Source organism: Talpa occidentalis, unplaced genomic scaffold, assembly GCF_014898055.3.
Source record: "Talpa occidentalis isolate TD23 unplaced genomic scaffold, MPIMG_talOcc4v2.1 talOcc4.4, whole genome shotgun sequence".
Classification (NCBI taxonomy): Eukaryota; Metazoa; Chordata; class Mammalia; order Eulipotyphla; family Talpidae; genus Talpa; species Talpa occidentalis.
In genome coordinates this window covers 95779624-95803329 of record NW_023604295.1, presented here as the reverse complement: position 1 = coordinate 95803329, position 23706 = coordinate 95779624, and the positions used below count along the sequence as shown (strand labels likewise).

General features: G+C 39.2%; 1 protein-coding gene across 1 annotated transcript in view; it reads left to right on the top strand.

Moving 5' to 3' along the window:
* ATP1B3 (ATPase Na+/K+ transporting subunit beta 3) overlaps positions 1-22715 on the top strand; it is a 44238-nt gene extending 21523 nt beyond the window's left edge. Inside the window, exons 2-7 of the mRNA XM_037525862.2 lie at positions 2740-2868; positions 8717-8824; positions 14746-14930; positions 16753-16803; positions 19199-19285; positions 21987-22715. Coding sequence (XP_037381759.1) covers positions 2740-2868; positions 8717-8824; positions 14746-14930; positions 16753-16803; positions 19199-19285; positions 21987-22157 — 731 coding nt within the window. The 3' untranslated portion in view covers positions 22158-22715. The remainder of the gene's footprint in view (positions 1-2739; positions 2869-8716; positions 8825-14745; positions 14931-16752; positions 16804-19198; positions 19286-21986) is intronic.
* The last annotated feature ends 991 nt before the right edge of the window (positions 22716-23706 follow it).

Sequence of the window (23706 nt, the reverse complement as noted above, 5' to 3'; positions counted from 1 at the left end):
TGTACAACTATTTAAAAATAATGATGTTTCTTCATAGTTGAATCCATATGTCTTTAGCTAGTTAATAACATAAGGAAATTCTTGATAAGCTGGGGAACATTAGTTATAGAATAAACATTGTTCAGGCCTCGTTGTTTCCTGTTTAACACAAAGACAAAGTTCTCTGCACTGCTGCGTACTACCAAGGGTGACTCACCCTAGTTTGATCCCTGTCATTGTGTTAAACCTGTCATCAAATTGCCTGAGTAACTGCAAGTTTATATAAAGACAGAAATTTAGACAGCTTAATGTGGGTTTTTTTGTTTTTTGGTTTTTTATCCTTCCTCCTGTGGATGTGTTTGGTTTATTTTTTTGTTTATTTTTTTATATAATTCTTACATCATTTTTCATTTTTGCACAATGTATGCATTATCATTTTGGTTATATTGCCCACACAGTTGCATTCCCCTCTCCCCCTTATTTTGACCCTAGTCCTTCCAATGTGAGGTTTTTTTTAAAAAAAATTTATTGTGCATACCAGAAGCATGGTGTAGGCCAGATGGTGGAGGGGGGGCTCCCCAGGGGGGTCCTACTGCAACTGAATGTTTTTAAGTGTCAGGTTTGGAATCTGTCGGAAGGATCTTAACTCAGAACTCTCTTCTGTACTGAAAATTTCTTATTTCCTTTCTTTACACTCCCTGCATTCGAGGTTGACTCAATGGCTGTGAGTATATGGCATTGGATTTAGGACATGGCTATTAATTTCTGCATCTGTTTTACAAATATAACTCTTTATAGTAGGCTTTTAACACTTTTTCTTTGTGTAATGGTTCTTTAGAAGCAGAATTTGATCCAGCTTGTTCACGTGTGCTATATGTGTTTTATAACTGTTTTCCATATTTCATTTGTTACTTTTCCTAGAAAAAAATTTTTTATAAAGATTGATTTATTCATTTACACAAGAACCAGGGTATAGGCCAGATGTGTGGGAGGGTGAGAGGATTCACCAGACAGAGCGGGGAACAGAACAGGCAGACTGACTGAAATACACTGCTGAGGGGAGCAGCAGGTGAGACAGGAGAGGTCTGCAGCACCATGTGGGACCCTCGCCGGCTAGCCGGGATCGAACCCGCTCTGCAGAGGCGGCGCACAGCTTCACAGCGTGGCACTCAACAGCCTGCGCCACCAGGGGAGGCCCACTTTTCCTAGAAATTTAAAAGCAGATTATGCAATTTATTTTGAGATGACTTAAAAACATGGCTAAATAATTATACTCATCACTTCATTTCAGACTTTTCCAGTTTAATATCTTCTACATGGCTTCACAAACTATTATAGCCACACTCTGTGTGTTTTTGTGCGATTTTATTGGAACACAGTCTGATCGTGGTCTGCTATATGTGGGATTTTATCCACTCATTACTACAAATATCTAGATATGAAAGAATCATTTCATGATTCTTCTGTATCTTTTTCTTTTCATTTCCCTTTGTGGTAAACTGATCATTTCTTTGAGATTGGTCTACCTTTTCTTTTTCTGCAACAGGATCGCAGTGTGTGGTAGGAAGGTGATGCTGTCTGAAGGTGACATGCTGCCCTCCTTCCTTCTGTCCTCTCGCTTCCTATTTTGGCCTCCTGGTAATTGGGGTGGTGGAGGTGGGGGATGGTAGGGCGGCTAGTCTATACTAAAACGAAATTATTTTACCTGAGGGGGTGGGGGGGGCCAGTTCCTGGCCTGCAATTAAGAAATAAAAAGTTTATCCAACTTTTAGGTATAATCTGTTTCGGGCTTATGGGATCTACTGAGAATAAGAAAAGGCTAGACTGGGAAATAAAACTAATGGTAATTCAACTCAGGGAAATTAAATGTTCTTCATTCATTACTGCCTTATCTGGGGATTATTTAATCTCATCAATTTTAAACATTTTATATTGTGTGATTTTAACAATATATCCTAATTATAATTTTGATGGTGATTGCTTCTGATGTTAGAACGTTGAACGTAGACATTTGAGAAAAGGAATTGGTTTTAGATGTTCCCAAAATAAATCACTGGGTTTGGATAGATTTGTCTTAGTTTCTCCAGATTGTGATGGGAAAGATGCTGACACTGCCAAATCTTGATTTGTGCTGCTTAGCAGTAGACTTGTGAAGTCACTGATTTGGGGTTTTTGTTACTGATCTTGCCCCTCTGGACTTCTGCATGAGCCTTCAACTCAACCAGTGTTTCTTGAACTTTATTCATTGAATGCCATCTTCTTGATTTGCCTTCTCTGTACTTTCCTTGGCTATATTTTTAATCAACTCAGTTTTTAAAACTTAAAGTTATGCAAATAATGGCTGGGAGATATGGAATCAATGCATTAACTCTTTTCTATTTGGCACTTAAGGGAACATGTACATGTTCGGTACTTTGTCCCCAATCTAAAGTTTTCTTTCTAAAGGCCATCAAGTCCATTTTGGGAAACACTCCCCTGTGTGCTAGAAAATAAATCTTTGACCTTGAATTTGAGATTTCTGATTTAACTGATATAAAACTAGTACTAAAAGCTACTTCTGTACCTGGAAATACCAGAGGAGAGAAAGGGTCATGAGCTGGGTGGGTGCTTCAAAGTATAGAGGCACTTGACTGTGCATGGCAAAGCTTGGAGTCCTAGCCTTGCAGTGGTTGGTTTGTTTTTTTAAGCTGGTATCTGTGTCTCTCACCCACAATGTATTTGTGTATCTCAAATTTTCATAAATTTTATTTTTCTTTACAGGTTTGATCTTGCTCTTTTACCTAGTCTTTTATGTGTTCCTGGCTGCACTCTTCACATTCACGATGTGGGCTATGCTTCAGACTCTGAATGATGAGGTTCCAAAATACCGAGATCAGATTCCTAGTCCAGGTAATTATGTTGCAGTTATCTTGACTTTTAACAACATTAGGTTATTTCTTTACACCATAATTCTGATTTCTATAGCAGATAGAAAGTAAGTCATTAAATCTTGGAATTAGAGGATGTGAAATTTTTTTTTAATATTTAAGTATTAATTTAAAGATCTTCAAACTTATGGGCTGGATCAACAGGAGTCTTTTGCCAGAAGCAAGCAGAAATGAATATTGAGAATTATACTGAAACAGGTTTTTTCAATAACCATATTTTTTAAATGCCATCATTTCAATATTACCTGGTAAGTTTTAAATACTAGTTTTAGGGCCTCCCTTGGTGGCGCAGGCAGTTGAGTGCAGCTCTGTGAAGCTGTCCACAGCCTCTGTGGCATGAGTTTGATCCAGGCCAGCTGGTGAGATTCCCACATGGCGCGGCAGACCTCTCCTGCCTCGCCCATTGCTCCCCTCAGCAGTGTATGTATTTCAGTCTGCCTGTCCTGTTCCCCACTCTGTCTCTGGTGAATCCTCTCACCCTCCCACACATCTGGCCCTTACCCCGGTTCTTGTATGCATGAATAAATAAATCTTAATTAGTAAATAAAATACTAGTTTTAACAGATACATACAGCACAAACACTGCTCATGTACACCCCTCCTAACACATACTAGCAGGTCCCAGCACGCACACACTATCATCCCAGTGGTTTAAATTGGAAGGAGACAAGAATTACTTTATTCTGTTGTTGATCTTGATTTTGGGCAAGGAATTGCATGAACTAGTCAGCAGTGCAGCTGTACTGCCCGTTTCTCCCATGGTTTTTTACTTAAGCGTTTCAAATAGACTCTTAAGCATTAGATGCTAGTGCTCCAAGACCACTGCTAGGTAAGATCTAGGAAGTTGAGCATCAGAAATGCAGTTTCAGACAGCTAGGTGTTAAGACAAAATTTTTGTAAATTGAATCATTTAAAAATCCCCTTAGAAATTAGTCATGTAAGGCCTCCCCTGGTAGCGCAGTGGTTGAGTGCTGGGCTGTGAAGCTGCCCACAGCCTCTGCAGCGCCGGTTCAATCCCCGGTTACCGGCGAGGGTCCCACATGGCGCGCAGACCTCTCCTGCCGTGCCCGCTGCTCCTGTCAGCAGTGTCCTCTGTCTCTCTGCCTATTCTGTTTCCCACTCTGGCTCTGGTGAATTCTCTCACCTTCCCACGCTTCTGACTGTACCCAGTGCTTGTATAAATAAATACATCTTTTTTTAAAAAATAATTTAAAAAAAAAGAAATTAGTCATGTAAAAAAATGCGGTTTCTTTTTTATAAAGAATAGACCTCTTCAATTTGGAAGTCTGGATTTTGTTTGTTTGTTTTTTAAATCAGATTGTTTTATGGTTGAGTTTTTCTTCAAGTCGAATGTTTTTATACAGTTACATGCAATTTTTTATTTTTTTACTGGCAATATATTATATCTTGTTACTGCTATAAAACCTTAAAAATAAGAATAAGCAATCTCAGATGTAGACAGGCGGTCATGTCATATACTGGTTCATCAGAGGTGTTATTCTATATTAAACACTTAAAAATCAGAAAAGTATTACTATTTTTATTGTGATTTAGCAGTGGAAAGGAAACTAGACCTATAGGATCATCTAAATCTAAGTGATCTGATACTTTGATGTGGTAGGTGAGTGGGGAGTTTAATCAGAGACCCCTGTACATGGAGGTAAAGACATGCTCTGCTGTTTAGCATCATCATGTCCTTTTGGGTAGTATTGATTCTAGTAACTCAAGAACCTTTCAAATCAAACTGGGTCGCTACATGCAAAAGAATGAAGCTTGACCACTACCTCACACCATACACAAAAATCAGCTCAAAATGGATTAAAGAACTAGACATAAGACCTGAAACCATAAAATACATAGAAGGAAATATAGGCGAAACACTACGTGATATTCACATCAAAGACATCTTTACAGACACTTCACCCAAAGCAGTGATAGTGAAGGCAAAGATAAACAGCTGGGACTCCATCAAATTAAAGAGCTTCTGCACAGCAAAAGAGACAATAACAAAAACAAAGAGAAACCCCACCAACTGAGAGAACATTTTTGCACACAACACTAATGATAAAGGACTGATCACAAAAATCTGCAAAGAGCTGATGAGACTCAACAACAACAAAGAAAATAATCCAGTCAAAAAATGGGCAGAAGAGCTAAAAAGAAACTTCTCTGAAAAGGAAATGCAAATGGCCAACAGGCATATGAAAAAATGTTCGACATCACTTGTAATCAGGGAAATGCAAATCAAAACTATCATGAGATACCATCTTACACCAGTGAGAATGGCACATATTAAAAAAACTAGCAACAACAAATGTTGGCGAGGGTGTGGAGAAAAAGGAACTCTTCTGCACTGTTGGTGGGAGTGCAAACTGGTCCAACCACTATGGAGAGCTGTGTGGAGATTTCTGGACCTACTAAACATAGAGCTTCCATATGATCCAGCAATTCCACTCCTAGGTATTTACCCAAAGGACACAGAAACATCAATTCCAAAGAGCACCTGCACCCCTATGTTTATATCAGCACTATTTACAATAGCTAAGCTTTGGAAACAGCCCAAATGCCCAAAAATAGATGACTGGATCAAGAAGATGTGGTGCATATATACCATGGAATATTACTCAGCATTCAAAAAAGATAAACACATGCAATTTGCAGCAACATGGATGGAGCTGGAAGGGATCATGCTCAGCGAAATAAACCAGAAAGAAAAAGAAAAATACCGGATGGTCTCACTCATAGCAGGAATCTAGAAAACTTAAATAAGGGACCAGGAAAATGAATAACTATAAGAAAGTGAAAATCAAAATCAACAAAAAACTATGAACCAGAGACACTTTTTGGGAGGTGGGTGGCGGGAGGGGAGAGATTGGGGTCAGAATGGGGGGGTTGCAATTGTATGTGGAATATAAAAATAAAATTTATTATTAAAAAAAAATTTAAAAAAAAGAACCTTTCAAATCAACACAGGAAATCATTTAGGACTTCAAAGGAACTGGATCTGATCTAAAAAGCATTAGATGTCATTGAGCAACAATTTTAATTTTCAGATTCAATGAAAGGCATATCTATAATAACTGACATGGGTAATATTTAGAAACTAGTAAAAAGTTTAGGATTATTTTAAGAGTCTCATGTTCTACCAAATGAGTTAGCCAGACATTTTAGGATTATCTTAAATCACATGTGCATTAATTCAAAATGAACTAATGATCTATTTCTGGACCTCCCTGGTGGCCTAGGGGTTAAGTCTCAGCATCAGCACTACCCCCACAAAGGCCTACCATGAAGGCCTGAGTTCAGTCCCAGGCCAGAAAGTTAACCCACATATGGCACAGCAGACCTCTCCTGTCTCACCCACCCCCTTAACAGTATATTTCAGTATATCCACCTGTTTTGCTCCCCATTCTGTCTCTGGTGAATCCTCTCACTCCCCTGCACCTCTGACCTGCACCCCAGTTCATCCACGCAAAAATTAATAAAAAATATTTTTTAAAGGGCCTCCCCGGTGGCGCAGCAGTTGAGCTCTGGGTTGCGAAGCTGCCCGCGGCCTCTGCAGTGCCGGCTCGATCCCCGGCTGCTCCCCGGCCACCAGAGGAGGGTTCCACATGGCACGCAGACCTCTCCTGCCGCCCGCTGCTCCCCTCAGCAGTGTACTTCGGTCCTTCTGCCTGCTCTGCTCCCTGCTCTGGCTCTGGTGAATTCTCTCACCCTCCCGCGCTTCTGACTGTACCCAGTGCATGTATAAATAAACAAATAAATAACTAATACATGCCTCTTTTATTACTTTTTTTTTTTTTATTTTATTTGTTTGTTTGTTTTGTTTATACATGCACTGGGTACAGTCAGAAGCGCGGGAGGGTGAGAGAATTCACCAGAGCCAGAGAGGGGAGCAGAGCAGGCAGAAGGACCGAAGTACACTGCTGAGGGGAGCAGCGGGCGGCAGGAGAGGTCAGCGCGCCATGTGGGATCCTCCTCCGGTGGCCGGGGAGCAGCCGGGGATCGAACCGGCACTGCAGAGGCTGCAGGCAGCTTTGCAACCCAGCGCTCAACCACTGCGCCACCGGGGAGGCCCCTACATGCCTCTTTTAAAAAAAAAAAAAAAAAATATATATTTTTTAAAGATGATCTAGTTATAATGCTTTTTAGAGGCATTTTTTTTTAATTTATTTTATTTGTTTGTTTTTTTGTTTATACATGCACTGGGTACAGTCAGAATCGAGGGAGGGTGAGAGAATTCACCAGAGCCAGAGCGGGGAGCAGAGCAGGCAGAAGGACCGAAGTACACTGCTGAGGGCAGCAGCGGGCGGCAGGAGAGGTCTGCACGCCATGTGGGACCCTCCTCCGGTGGCCAGGGAGCAGCCGGGGATCAAACCTGCACTGCAGAGGCTGTGGGCAGCTTCGCAACCCAGAGCTCAACCGCTGCGCCACCGGGGAGGCCCTATGATGCTTTTTTTAAAAAAAAAAAAAAATTCATTTATGCATACAAGAGCTGCAGTATAGACCCCAGCTGGGGTATAGAGATGCAGGGGGTTTGGGGGGCAAGAGGGGACGGTGAGAGGATTCACCAGAGACAGAGTGGGGAACAGAACAGGCAGACTGACTGAGATACACTGCTGAGGGGAGCAGCAGGTGAGACAGGAGAGGTCTGCTGCACCATGTGGGTTGCTCTCTGGCCACCAGGGATCAGACTCGTGCTGCAGAGGCTGCGGATTGCTTCACAGTGCAGTCCCCAACCCCTTGCGCCACCAGGGAGGCCCCTAGTTATAATGCTTTTTTAAAAAAGGAAATCTTGGGCCTCCCTGGTGGCGCAGCGGTTGAGCGCTGGGTTGCGAAGCTGCGCGCGGCCTCTGCGGCGCCGGTTCGATCCCCGGCTGCTCCCCGGCCACCAGAGGAGGGTCCCACATGGCGCGCAGACCTCTCCTGCCGCCCGCTGCTCCCCTCAGCAGTGTACTTGGGTCCTTCTGCCTGCTCTGCTCCCCGCTCTGGCTCTGGTGAATTCTCTCGCCCTCCCGCACTTCTGACTGTACCCAGTGCATGTATAAAAACAAAACAAACAAACAAACCAGCAAACAAATAAATAAAGCATGCCTCTATAAAAAAAAAAAAAAAAAAAAAAAAAAAAAATAAAAAAGGAAATCTTATATTAAAAGTTGTGAGCCTGCTGTATTTTGAAATGTGTTTATATTTTCTCTTTAATAAACTCACAATATGTTCTATACAACTGAGTGTTGACTGCTAATACGAAATTGTTGGTGGTTACACTCCAAATTCATTATGGAAAGTCATTTTTAATTATAGAACAGTGCTTATTTTTTGAAGTTAAAATTGTGCAGGCCTCTTTCATTGAAAAAGGTAAGCTGTCTTTATGAATGTTTTCATATAGATGTAATTTGAAAGACAAGAGTCTTTCAACTTTGATTTGCTAAAATATTTCCCTCTGTGTTAATGATGAAATGACAAAATCTAAGTGATAGAAAAATGAACATAGAAAGTAACAAAACAAAACTTGCTTAGTAAGGAACAGCAGTTATAACTAACTGCAGATAATCAGATTTAGGGGAGGTTCCTGACAGTTAACATCTGAGATAACTTTGAAGAGTTGGAATGCTTGTTTATTTTAGATGTGTCTGTGCTTTCATACTCAGCAGGAGTAAGTTCTTAATAATTTCAAAATATCTGTGAACACAATTTTCCATATAATTTACTAAGCTTTACCTTTTAGGGATAAGAGGAGGAAGGAAGGAAGGAGAGAAGAGAAATTGCCACAGCTAATTCCCACTCACCCCCCTTTCATCTCTTCTTAGGACTTATGGTTTTTCCAAAACCAGCGACTGCGTTGGAGTATTCATTTAGTGTCGGTGATTCAAACACCTATAAAAAGTATGTTGAAGACCTTAAGAAGTTTCTAAAGCGTAAGTACATTTTTTTAGAGTCAGGTAAAAGATTTTAGTCCTAGCAGTAACTAGTTCCACATTATGATGCTTTTAGAAGCATCATTTTTAGAATTTGCTTTATCTTTTTTTTTTTTTTCTCTTTTAAACACAATCAGCTGAGAGGACTTGCCAGTTGATTTTATAATTAGTTGTGAAAATGCCCTAATTTTTCAAAAGACGTAAGGGTCTAAACTAATCGGCAATTGAATTAATTTTTCTTCCTGGCCCAGTTTTATCTACATTTTGCTTGACCTAACTCCACAGCATAAATGATTAATCACCACGTGCCCTAACCTATTGGTTTTTGATTGCTAGTCTCACCTTTTCCCTAGCCACACTTACCTACTAATCTTCTAGAACTTGTGGACTCCATTTCCAAAACCTGTTACTTTCCTAGCACAACCTCCTGTCATTCTAGTCTACTTTTTCGCTTATCTCACTATTCTTACATTTCATTGGGATTTTCAGTTCACTAACACTTTTATTTTATCCTGGTTTCCTCTCTTACCAAGCTTGTTGATTCCATGGTTTTTTTTTTCATTTAATTTTTACTTTATGCCAGCACTCTGAAATCCCTTGGCCCTCTCAGTTTGTTTTGTCATAAACTTGTAAATGAGGAAAGCCATTTAATTCTCCTAGATGAAGTTGTTCTTTGGAGTCTGCTTCTTGAGCAGCTGGAGAAAGATTTCAATAGGACTAAGTACTATCCCAATGGATATTTGATTACCTTGCTCCATCCTCCACTCCCTGACTCTCCTACTGAATTTCTCTGAATAATTCTCTGAGGGGATTATTTCAAACCTCTAACCTCTTACTTTTGCCCCTGTAAATCACTTTTGTCATGTAACCTGGTTTTCTGCTTCACAAATAAAAGTACTGGGCCTCCCTAATGGCGCAAGGGGTTGAGCACCGCACTGTGAAGTAGTCTATGGCCTCTGCAGCACAAGTTCGATCCCAGCCCTCCAGGGAGCAACCCACATGGTGGAGCAGACCTCTCCTGTCTTGCCCGCTGCTCCCTTCTGCAGTGTATTTCAGTCAGTCTGCCTGTTCTGTTCCCCACTCTGTCTCTGGTGGGTCCTCTCACCCCCCACATCTCTGGCCTATGTCCCATCTCTTGTATGCATAAATAAATAAATATTAAAAAAAAAAAAGGAATAAAGAAAAGAACTACCGCCGTCACCAGTAAAAGAAACGTACAGTTATAACCATTTTATCTGTAATACTGCTCCTGTTCGGTGAGGCCCCCTTTCTCTTCCAAGGCTACCAGTACCAGTCATGCTTTGGATCTCATCCTGTATCGCTGCCTCAGAAACATAATACTATTTGCTGTCTCTGCTCATGTCTTTATCTTTTCTTTACTGGATATGCCCTGTCAGTATGAAAAAGTCCACAGCTCCTTCCTATCTTAAATTAGGGACCTCTTATGATCCCACATCTTCTAGCTATTTCCCCGAGTCTCTTTTTTCCTTGATAGTTAAATATCAGTACACACTTATTTAAATAATTTAAGGATGTGGGCCTCCCCGGTGGCGCAGCGGTTGAACGCTGGGTTGCGAAGCTGCTCCCCAGCCACCGGAGGAGGGTCCCACATGGCACGCAGACCTCTCCTGCCACCCGCTGCTCCCCTCAGCGGTGTACTTCGGTCCTTCTGCCTGCTCTGCTCCCCTCTCTGGCTCTGGTGAATTCTCTCACCCTCCCGCGCTTCTGACTGTACCCAGTGCGTGTATAAACAAAACAAAGAAACAAATAAATAAATAAATAAATAAAACATGCCTCTATAAAAAAAATTAATAATAATTTAAAGATGTTTTGTGTCTATAATCCAGAGTTTCAAAATCAAGTAAAGGTCTATGATGAAAACAATAGTTCCCTGACCTTTCTAGCTACAGTCCCATTAATTCAACAAACTTTTTGAAGGTATTATTTAAGGAAAATTTGTCTTCAGAAATTTTGAAGACAGGAGCTTATAGTCTAGTGGCATATTAGAAGGTAATAAGTTCAGTGTAGGAAAAATAATAGGGTTGAGAGAGTTGGGAAGGGTTGCAGTTTTAATCAGGGTAGTCCAGGAAGACATCAATGAAAAGGAATGCTTGGAGGGAAATCTGAAGATGAGGGAAATAGCTATGAAAGTCTGCAACGGTAGACTTAAAATGCCTGTTGTGTTCAAGACACATCAAGGAAACTAAAGAATCTAGACAGAGTAAGCCTGGGGGAGAGGAGTAGGAGATCGAGGTCAGAGAGTTAAAGGACCAGATTGTTGTAGGTCCTTAGAGGACATTACATTCTTTGGCTTATACAGTGACCAACTTGGATCTTAGGCAGCATTTCACTCACGTTTTTTAAAGGATCATTCAGGTTGCCTTTTTTTTTTCCTTCTAAAATTTTTTTTCACTTTTTTTATTTTTTTTATAATAAATTTTATTTTTATATTCCCCATACAATTGCAACCCCCTTATTTTGACCCCAATCCCTCCCCTCCCGCCCCCTACCCCCCATAGAGTGTCTCTGGTTCATAGTTTTTTGTTGATTTTGATTTTCACTTTCTTATAGTTATTCATTTTCCTGGTCCCTTTTGAGATGAGGCTATAGTGGCGGGGAAGGAAGCTAGGAAGGAGACCATTACAATAACCATGATGTGTGTCAGTAGTGATTTGGCAAGCGGTGGGAGCACTGAAGGCAGTGAGAAAGAGTCTGATTCTGGATACATTTTCTGTAGGAAGTAAGTTCATGCTTTCTAAGTTTTCTTTATGAAATGTTTCTTCTGTATCTTTGTTATACTTTTTTGGTAGTTCTTGATTTATTGCATTTGTACATTGATTTATCAATTTTATGCATTGTCTTTATTCCTGCCATAATAGATGATGCTTTAATTCGCAAGTTTTAGGTGTCTCTCCCTCTTCTCAGTTCAGTAGCCATTTAAGTACTACTGGGAGTTTCAATATTGGTTTCCTTTTTATTATTTTTTTTAATTATCTGTAGACATGCTTCTTCTAAATCTCTTACTTGTATACTATTTGAAGTTTTTGTTTTTGTCCTTTATTTCTGGAGAATTCCTTCCTAGAGAATTTCTGGAGAATTCCTTCCTGTAATCTGTACTGGTTACTATTTAGGCCTTGGACAGTCCAGCTGTGTAGGTAGTTTATAACCTTTTTTCATTGAATGCACTGTTCCTTGGTTTCCTGCCTTCTTTTTTTCCTAATTTACTCCCTAATTTTGGTGGAGTCATAGTCTCAAGTAACTTTATAAGATATGAGAAATGTAAATTTTGAGTTCTTTCACTTCCAGAAATGACCTATTAGTGTCGCTGGATATAGAATTTTAGTTTATTTGTATTTGCCATTTTCTCCTCTGCAATGTTGAATTCTTTGTGTTTAAGTTTATTTGCTTAGAATTCTAAAATTTTTGTGTTTTGGTTTCAGTCTCCAAAATATCACTTTTCTGGGAACTTGATACGGGGTCTTTCAGGATAAAGACTTAGGTTCTCCATTTTAGTGAAGTAATCATCTCTCTTTACTTTGATAAGTTCCCCAGTTTATTTTTCTTGTTCTCTTTCTAGAACTATTCTGTTAGTTGGGTATTGAGTCCCCTGTTTGTCAATTTTACTGTGTTATACTCTGGGGAATTTATTTTTACTCTACAATGTTCAAAAAAAAAAAACTCTGTTTCCCCCAACATTTAAATTGCCTCCTGTTTTCCTATTCTAATTTCCTAATTAGAATTAAAAGTTTTATTTTGTTCACATTATATCTTTATGATCTTTTTTATTCTGTTTCTGTCAGTTTTTCTTTTTCTTTTTTTTTCTTATTTTTAGACTTTCCTCAAGTGTTATGGGTTCTTGGGTTACTTTTAATGTTTTATAATCATGCCCTTGACAGGGAGTCTTCATTCATACCCAGCTCCTTGCCTTTAAAAGGAAATGGAAGTCAGCATAATACAAACTTGTTGTTTGAAGAACTGGCCTATACCAACAGAGTATATGCAGAGGAAGCCCTTGGGAAAAATGGAATGTTTCTTGCCAAGTGATCTTTATGATTGTGCCAAGAAAGTAATGGGCAGCATATGCTACTGTTTTATTGTACAAGTTTACCTCTGGCCCCCAAATATCTGATTCAGTCTTTTTTTTTTTTTTTTTTTTTAATTTATTTATTTATTTGTTTGTACATGCACTGGGTACAGTCAGAAGCGCGGGAGGGTGAGAGAATTCACCAGAGCCAGAGCGGGGAGCAGAGCAGGCAGAAGGACCGAAGTACACTGCTGGGGGGAGCAGCGGGTGGCAGGAGAGGTCTGCGCGCCATGTGGGACCCTCTTCCGGTGGCCGGGGAGCAGCCGGGGATCGAACCGGCGCTGCAGAGGCTGCGGGCAGCTTCGCAACCCAGCGCTCAACCGCTGCGCCACTGGGGAGGCCCACCTGATTCAGTCTTTATATTTAAATGGGGCATAGCTCTCATGATACCTTAATTTTTGATAAAATTAAAACTTTTGATAGCAGGTGTTTTAAGGTAAAGACTCACATTTCCTTATAAAGTCATATGAAATTTTTGGTTCCTTTTTTGGTTGAATTCATTTGAATAGGCCTTTTTCTGGTGCTAGTTATACACACACACACCATATTTATTGAAACACTATTGCTTGCTGCATATCTTAATTGTTTATTAGCAAGTGTCTTTCAGTAGACTGGGCAGATTATCACATCAGGTTTTTGCTCAGAGTTGACCTCCTATTCCTAACTCTTTCAGGTATAGAGCAAACATCTGGAAAACTATGGGTTACTTCTTTCTCTCCTTTCTTCTCCATCTCCAATATGTAACCATTTTGTTCCTTTATTAGCACTTTTGGATCTATCTAGGCTATTAAAAACATCCTTCTCTGAGCTAACATTGCCTCACACTTAACTGTTAGTTCAGTTACAATCCCCTTTGCATAGACTGCCATCGCACTAAATAATCTTCACATCTTTCAGCTACTATTTACTGTCTTCCCCCACTACACTGTAAGCTCCTTAATATACCTTTTGGACCAAGCGCATAGAAGGCATTCAACTAATGCTATAAACCATGACTAGTGCTACCTAATGGTCTCAAAAGAGACTGATCTGTGGGCCTCCCTGGTGGCACAGGTGGTTGAGCTCCACATTGTGAAGCTGTTCGCAGCCTCTGCAGCGCGGATTCGATCCCGGCTGGCCGGCTGGAATCCCACATGGCGCAGCAGACCTTTCCTGTCTTGCCAGCTGCTCCCCTCAGCAATGTGTTTCGTCAGTCTGCCTGTTCTGTTCCCCTCTCTGTCTCTGGTGAATCATCTCTCCCTCCCGCACATCTGGCCTGTACCCCAGCTCTTGTATAAATAAAATCTTTTAAAAAAAAGAGAGACTGGGGCCTCCCCAGTGGCGCAGCGGTTGAGCGCTGGGTTGCGAAGCTGCCCGCAGCCTCTGCGGCACCAGTTCGATCCCCAGCTGCTCCCCAGCCACCAGAGGAGGGTCCCACATGGCGCACAGACCTCTCCTGCCGCCCGCTGCTCCCCTCAGCAGTGTACTTTGGTCCTTCTGCCTGCTCTGGTCCCCGCTCTGGCTCTGGTGAATTCTCCCACCCTCCCGCGCTTCTGACTGTACCCAGTGCATGTATAAACAAACAAACAAACAAACAAATAAATAAATAAAACATGCCTTTAAAAAAAAAAGAGAGAGAGACTGATCTGTAATCTAGTTTGTGTCAGTGTGGAAATGCAGTCAGCTATGCACCACTCAATAGCTGTTAAAGTTAACAAAACAAATTTAACATTTCTTCCCTAAAATTAATCTGGTAATCAGTGATCCTGACAAATGTTCTCCAAAGGATGTTATTCTCCTAGTTGTACTTAAGATCTTTTTTGGCTCATCCATGCACACATGTATGTTTACTTTTTAGCATATAGTGTCGAAGACCAGAAAAACCTCACAGACTGTCCTAATGGAGCACTTTTTGAACAGAAGAGCTTACCTTATGTTGCATGTCAGTTTCCGCTTCAATTACTTGATCTATGCAGTGGTGAAAATGATCCTCAGTTTGGATATGCCGGGGGAAAACCGTGTATTCTTGTGAAAATGAACAGAGTATGTACACATTTTGCTGCTGTTGCTCTTTTCTAACATCCTCTGTTAAGCTAGCAACTATTTACTGAATGTTACCTAATTTGTGTGAAAGACTATCAGTGATATCAGTAGACCTTTGGAAAATTAATCCAGAAAAAAATCCAAGATTTGTTCATAAGAGAAGGGATTTGTTCATAAGTTTAGGGAGTATAATGTGCATGCTGTTTGAATCCTGTGTTATAATTTAAAATTCCATGGTAAATAAAGTTTTGACTTAAGTAACCTTTTGTAAATATTTAGTCGCAAAGCATTGTTTTATAGTATATGTATATATAATTAAATAGTATAACTACAAGTAAACTTGCTTTCTAATGCATTCAGTGGGTTGGATTAGCCAAAGTAGCAGCATATTGCTATGATGTATAGAAGAGGTGCTGAATTGTATAACCATTAGCAGATTAAGAAGCTAATGTTCTCTGTGTAAATTAAAATGACCTGGGGTCATTTGCAAAGATGCTTTACTCATACAATGAAGTGATTCCTAAACCTCTGAGCCTTGCTACTCTATAAATGCGTTCTGCAGAGCTGTGTTCTGACAGTTATCCTATAGAGGCCTACAAAGTCTCCCTTGAAGAATGAGCTCATTTCTGGTCATTTACTCTGAGAAAAGGTGGTATTCTTAAATAGCTGTACACTTCAAGACCATGAATTCACTTATCACTAAAATCACAATTGATAAGCAAATTACTACCATCACTAATGAAAGTAACACTTGGATACTTCTGAAGTTGGCTTTGCTTAGTAAGGAGTTTCCCTGTAGGAGGTGCCAAATTTTAGGTGAACTAAATTTATTCACTTTTAATAGGGATTTTTTATTTTTATTTATTTTTTTTTTTTTTGGTAATGCCAATCTCCTAGGAGTGTCTTCATATGTACATTGCTAGAAAATGAGTATCCAATATAGAGCCACGGCAAGAAGTTCCGGTTCTTTCTCTCATAGAACCAAACCTCTGAGTTTATTTTCTTCCTCCACGTAATCCTCTTTGAATTAAGAGGATCTGAGATTGTACTTGGTGGTAGGGCCATGACTTTTCAGGGCTTGACAGGAAGATAACATCAGGCACATATACAGAAACTTAAGAAACAAGATGTGATTACTTTTTCCAAAGACCTTACTTGAGCAAAGAGGTTGTAACATTTCTTGTATTTTGAGTAGACATATGTAAATGCTTATAAATACAAAATGCAAAAAAATTCCTCTTGTGAAGCAGATAAATAATATCTGTTACCATTCATACAGTCATATCAACTATGCACATGAAAGTGGCCTCATTACACAGATCTAAATGGTACTTTGAGAATTTTAAAATGGGATTCTTCTCACTATGCATTTTATGGAAGAGAGGGATGTGATATAGTGAGGCTCTGTGGAAACCTATGAAAAGATATGTTGGTGATTGTGACCTAATACATTTTCACAAAAAACAGTAATTAAATTTTTCCTCTGCAATTCTTACTTGCATTAATGATTTGTTCATATAAATAATGAAGTTTAAAATGTTTTGTTTATTCCTTGTGTTAAGGATCACAAAGTATACAATACCATGTTTTGGTCAATTCTTTGGCAACTGATTTATTCTCTGTTGCCCCAGTACAGTAATAAGATAGTTAATTGGTAAGATGATTGAAAGGACCATTTTGTTCTGCTGAAGTCAGAGTAAAAAAAAGGTGATGTAATAGGATTAATGTTCATCTCAACCTTCCTGCCTTAGTCTGTTTGTAGCAATTAAGTCTGTTATTTATTTTTATGATGTTTCAATTAATCAGTATTTCTTTATCTTAGATAATTGGGTTAAGGCCTCACGGAGATCCAAAGATACAGTGTACTGCAAAGGTTAGTATTAAAAAAAAATTAATCAAACTTCTGTTACAACTTTTAAAGAGACTTTAAAAATAAGGAATTATAGTCATCTTTTTCTTCCATGTCACATTTTTATTACTCTAGTGCAATTCATAGAAGAAAAATATTCTACCAAACTTGGGGTAAACCATCCTTATTAGTGATAATTTGAAAAGACTTGTTTTCCATGTGTATCTGATTTCACACACTTTCCTTTACATTTACATATGCCATATTTCATTGATTCTAAGATTCACTTTTCCCCCCCTAGCTTTAATAACACTAAAATTGGGATGGCCGTATAATTGAAGTGACTTAATGTATCATAGTGCATAATTTGTATATAAATGGGCATCTGAGATTTAATGAAACATGGTATGTTTTCTTAAATTAGAAGCATTATTTTTCTCCCTTATCCCAACTTTATTTTTTTCCAGAGTGCTATGCATTTTTCATCTCATTACTTCTTTTGTTTTCTTTCCATGCTGCAAGTGCAACTAAGACAAATATGTAAATGATGGGTAAGAGTTCTGAGGAAAAACTGTTCTAAGTTCTAATTTTAATTTCATTATTGTGCAGAGTATTCACATTCCAACTCAAGTTGTATGTTAGAAATATTTTACTTAAAATGGTGCATTGAAATAGTTGTGAAGATAAATTAGAATTTCTAATTTAACCATGAATGAACTTTGGATTTGAGCAGAAACTTCTTAATCATGGGCTCTCAAATTCAGTCGTGCATCAGAATCACTTTGAGGACTTGTTGGACCTAAGTTTCTGACTATAAGATGTCTGGGTTCACCCGGAATTTGCATTCTAAGTTTTCAGGCAGTGCTGATGCTGCAGGTCTGAGACTTACACTTTGAGAGTTTGCACTTCCAGTTCTTCAGTAGGTAGAGAGCTGCTCACAGTTTCTGATATGAAGCCATTCATATACTTAGAAAACTATGACATGTATGTTTTACGCTTACGTATCTCGTCATTATTCAGGTATGTATTTCAAGATACGTAATTTCTAAATGCTTATTTTCATTGAAGGTGTAAAATGAAAGCTTAAGTACAAGCCTGCCAACAGGTGGTTTAGGTACAAGCCAAGAGAATAAGTTAAGAATCTGTCACACCTGGTGGTCTTGAGCATGTGACCTTAACTCCGTCCTCCTCTCTGTAATTGTTGCCTCTCACTCTGGGGACCTTAGGCCCACAGGAGGGGAACCAGTGAAGCACTCATATCAACATGATTTTCCCCTTCTTATATGAAATGCTATTGTAGGCTTTTTTTAATTAAGGAGTAAAAATAAAAGATAAAAGATGGCATTTGATTAGTGATTGAAAAATGGCTTTTATAATTTCTTTTGGCTTCGTTATCTCCTGCTCTTTGCACATATCTTTGACCTGTATCATTAGAGCTTGCCCTGTTTGTGGAGTGTCATCACTACGCCTTGCCCTGTCTTGCACATGTGCCACTCCATGATAGTTATGTGAAATAAGCAGAGAAGTAGGACTTCCAGTTCAGGTAGATTTGTTAGTTTTGCAATAATTTTCATGTGTGCTTTCAAAAAAAGATACTGGTTTATTCAAATCTAAAACTGGAGTATTTAGCAATGTTTCATTTTACATAGTGTTTAGTGAACTTACCACTCATTAATCATTGTTTTCTATAATGTACTCTTTATGTGTTACAAGTTATAGTCATTGAAATTTGGACTATTGGAATGTGTTACAGAGCAATTTCCACAAATTGTTTTTTCACCAAGAATAATGCTAGAGATAACTAAAAGCACAAAAGAATTGGATTATGTATGATTAGATTTGTATTTGCCATTTCTTTTTAATACAAGGAATGTAATCCCATTAGACTCATAGTGCTTCTGATTGATTTACACGTGTCTGGCAGATTATTCAAGGAAAATGTGATGTTTAAATTGTTTAGGAAGGCTTTTCTTTTGAAGTACCTTAAATTTTTCTTAATAGTTTTTGTCAGTCATATCATAGTTTCCCCCTTTGCTTATGGCTATTTTATCACATGAAACTTTTGGAGCTTCCAGGCCTGAAAGCACAATGTTTTATTCATTTCAGAAATACGCCAGTCGTAAACCAATATTGACATTTGGTAGTTGGAGTGCAGATAAGATTTCACAGACAGTACAGGAGTGGATCTGGCCATCAGAAAGGGCTCCCATCAAAAATTAAGAATTAGGGTGGATTGTGTCAAAGTTTAAATCAAAATAAACAAGTTTCTTCTCAAAAATAAACTTATAACTAATGCAATTGGAACAGCATATTACTAATCCAATTAATCATCATACTGCTGATAGTTGATACTGCTTTAATATATACTTTTTTAATTGTGTATATAGTCTAAAATCACTTATTTTGCTTTCAACTTTAGGATAACATGACATCAAAAGTAGTAACGTATCCTCCATCTGGATATATTGACTTAAAATATTTTCCATATTATGGGAAAAAACTGCATGTAAGTATTAAGAAGTCCTTAATTAAGTGGTTGTAACTCATGAAATTGGCATGTATATATGAAAACGTCACTTCTCAGTGGTGGGTAGCCATGTACTATATATAACTTGTGCATTGTCTATTATGGTTTCTAAATAAAAAGTGGAGATCCCACATCTATAATTCAAAACACAAAACCCAAGCAGATGGAATATATTCCTGTAGACACTTTACACTTTATCCAGATTTCCTAAATGTTAATACTTTTATCTCATTGGTTTTATTGTTTGCATACACTTTTTTCACCTGAACCATTTTTAAGGACAAAGTTTTCTTTTTTTTAAAGATTTATTTATGCATACAAAACCTGGGGTACAGGCCAGAGGTGTCGTGGATGAGAGGATTCACCAGAGACAGTGGGGAGCAGAACAGTCTGACTGACTGAAATACACTGCTGAGGGGAGCAGCAGGCGAGGTAGGAGAGGTCTGCCATGCCATGTGGGTCAGCTCCCTTGCCAGGGATCAAATTCATGGCTGCAGTGGCTATGGATAGCTTGATAGTGCTGAGACTTAACCCCTGCACCACCAGAGACCCCCAAGGACAAAGTTATAAATGCAGCGTCATCTTATACTAAATGCTTGAGTGTTATTTCCTAAAAATAAAGACATGATCTTTTATGACTATAGTGATTATCAAAGGAAGTTAACATTGATACAGAATATTATCCAGCCTACAGACCTTGTTGTAATTTTGCTAGTGTCTCAGTGATGTGCTTTATAGCAAAAGGAAAAGTCTGGGGGAGGATATTCATCTATAAGCTGGAACAGTCCCCCAGCTTATCTGTTTCATATCCTTATACTTTTCAAAAATGTGTACAGGCTTTTTGGAGACTTACTTTGTTAATGTCCCTCAACTTGAGTTTGTCCAGTGTTTTTCAGGATTAAGTATAGATTGTACATTTCACAATAATGTCCCAGCAGAAATGTTAAGTTCTTTTCAGAATAACGTATCAGGACAGACATGGTTTTGACTAACAGTGATAGAAACCTTGAGCACTTGACTAAGGTGGAGTTAGCCAGGCTTCTAGCTACTTGGCGGCGGGGGCTGGGGGGAACAGATTGCAGTGCAGGTACTTTTTCCCATAGCTTTTAGCATTGTTGATACTTGTCTGAGTCAGTTGCCATGAGTATTATATCCAGTTGTTTTCCTGGTCCCATTCCTTTCCATTTTTTAGTTGGTATTCTGTTGTAAGGAAGAGCTTTTTCTTCTCCACCATTTACTTGTGTATATATGTACATGCACATACATAACCTATCAAGATTTTTTCCTTAATTCAGAGGTTTATAATTGTTATTTATTTTTGGTGCTAAAATTGTCCCATACTTGGCCACTGAGAACCTTTAGGCTGACTGCTTTGCTCCTTTCAGCAGTTCATTACATTCTGACACCATGAGACATTTCAGGTTCATCTTGTAGTCTCTGCACCAACCCTAAAATCAGTACCTAATTCCTTTTAGTGAAGAATTGTATCTGGAAACCATAATGATGGTAAAATAATTATGAGTATATTTGCACCAAGTTATAGAGCAACCTGTAAATGAGGATATGATGTGAGAGACATAAGGAACATAGTAAGCTCTCTAAGAGCTGATGAATCTTGTCCATGTTTATGAAATAATAATTTATAATATATCAAATATTTGTATATATTAATATAATATATTGATATATGCTTAATATAATCAATATCTAATATATTAATATATAATTATTATGATACTCATTATGTTAATAATGAATACATATATCCTCCAGCACGGCTGGACCAGTCACAAAATTTGTCATAAAAATACACCCTTGAGGGCCTCCCCTGGTGGCGCAACGGTTGAGCACTGGGCTGCGAAGAGGCCCACAGCCTCTGCAGTGCCCACTGCTCCCCTCGCAGTGTATTTCATCAGTCTGCCTGTTCTGTTCCCCGCTCAGGCTCTGGTGAATTCTCTCACCCTCTGCGCTTCTGACTGTACCCATTGCTTATAGAAATAAATAAATAAATCCTAAAAAAAAAATACACCCTTGACCTCACAAAATAGTGTTTCTGGTGACAATTTGATGAACTAGAGATTAGAAGGACACTGTGGAAAGAGGGAGTGGGTGGAAAGGGGTAGTTCAGACCAAGGTTGTAGAACATCTAAGAAAGAATGGTAATGAGGGCCTCCCTGGTGGCACAAGGGGTTAAGCACCATACTACAAAGCAATCCGCAGCCTCTGCAGCACGAGTTCGATCCCCTGCCAGCCAGGTAGCAACCCACATGGTGCAGCAGACCTCTCCTGTCTTGCCCACTGCTCCCCTCAGCAGTGTATTTCAGTCAGTCTGCCTGTTCTGTTCCCCACTCTGTCTCTGGTGAATCCTCTCACCCCCTGCATCTCTGGCCTGTACCCCAGCTCTTGTATGCATAAATAAATAAATCTTTAAAAAAAAATGGTAATGAAACACAGCATAATCATAGTTAATGGGATAGATTTAGAACTATGCTCAGAGAACAGTTTGTAGCTACAAATATCAATAAAAATTAAGGTACTAAGGAATGAATATCCAGTTTCAAATAAAAGATAGGGAATAAATAACCCAATAGTTTAATTTACAAACTAAACCAACTTCTGATAAAGTATAGATAAAATTACTGTAGAAATTTAAATTAATGTGTTTTTCTTTATTTACCAGGTGAATTATCTACAGCCCTTAGTCGCTGTCCAGGTCCAATTTAATAATAGTGCTCCACAACGCGAAGCAACAGTCGAATGCAAGATTACAGGAACAACCAACCTACTAAATGAGGATGACCGTGACAAGTTTTTAGGACGAGTTGCATTCAAAGTCACAGTGCGTCCATAGTAAGAGTTAGGATATCTCCACGAGGAAATATGTTGCCTGTCTTCGTTTTATATCAGCTGGACCTGCCATTCTAGAACTAGGATACCACCTTGGAGCAAGGTGGGGTGAAACCTGACTGGGGTGACATCATGTTTTCTTCAGATCATAGTGTTCAGTGTCCTCCGAAGTAACTGCCTGTTGCCTCTGCTGCCTTTGAACCAGTGTACAGTCGCCAGACAGGGACCATGAACACTTGATTCTGAATATGTAGAGTGTGGGTCTTTCATATTTTCACGTGGTTTAATTGCCAACTGTCTAAAGCTTAATGTGTGCTGTGCTATGTAAATATTTTATAGAATTAACACTGGTTAACTGTCATATTTTGATGCCAGCCAAGTTTTAGGGATGAAATGGTACCTGAAAAATATCTTGACTCATTGTAAAGTAAAAAATGGGCGTTATATGGAAACGACAATAAAACAAATTTGAAACATTGTTGTCAATTTTTGAATTTTTTACATGCTAGATTAGTCTGGGTCACTTTCATTAAGAGCAGGAACTTTTTGTTAAATATGTTTTAAAAAATAGTTGCTACTGGGCCTCCCTGGTGGCGCAGCGGTTGAGCGCTGGGTTGCGAAGCTGCCCTCAGCCTCCGTGGCGCCGGTTCGATCCCCGGCTGCTCCCCGGCCACCGGAGGAGGGTCCCACATGGCGCGCAGACCTCTCCTGCCGCCCACTGCTCCCCTCAGCAGTGTACTTCGGTCCTTCTGCCTGCTCTGCTCCCCGCTCTGGCTCTCGTGAATTCTCTCACCCTCCCGCGCTTCTGACTAGACTCAGTGCTTGTATAAACAAACAGACAAACAAACAAATAAATAACATGCCTCTAAATAAATAAATAAATAAAAATTAAAAATAAAAAATAGTTGCTACTGTTTTAGTGCTGAAGCTAAGTCTATACATTAAAATATTTTACACCATAGATGAAACACAATTTTTAGGTTAGCATAAATATATATCTCATTTTTTTAAGATTTATTTATGCGTACAAGAACTGGGGTATAAACCAGAGGTGCAGGGGGTGAGAGAATTCACCAGAGAGAGTGGGGAGCAGAACAGGCAGACTCACTGAAATACACTGCTGGGGGGGGCAGCGGGCGAGACAGGAGAGGTCTGCTGTGCCATATGGGTTGCTTCCTGGCCAGGGATCGAACTCGGTGCTGCAGTTGCTGGCAGTAGCTTGATAGCGCTGTCTTTAACCCCTTTGCCACCAGGGAGGCCCTGCATCTCATTTTTTTTATGACACTCATGAGATTGTGAAATATCTTATTACTGCCTTCATTAGCAGATTGTGAACTGTAATGAAAAGTATCAATTGTGAAATATAAAAACTTGGAACTGAAGCTTCAAATGAGATAGTAGAGTTTTCTATCAATCAGCATTCTTTGCTAATTGTCATGAATAGTACCTTCATAGGTGTTTTGGTATGATTCTTTGTCATAATGTGAGCTCCTTTCTCCGGTATGGAAAAGTGTGTGCTCTCTGTGAAATGACTGCTATTTTAAAACCCATTT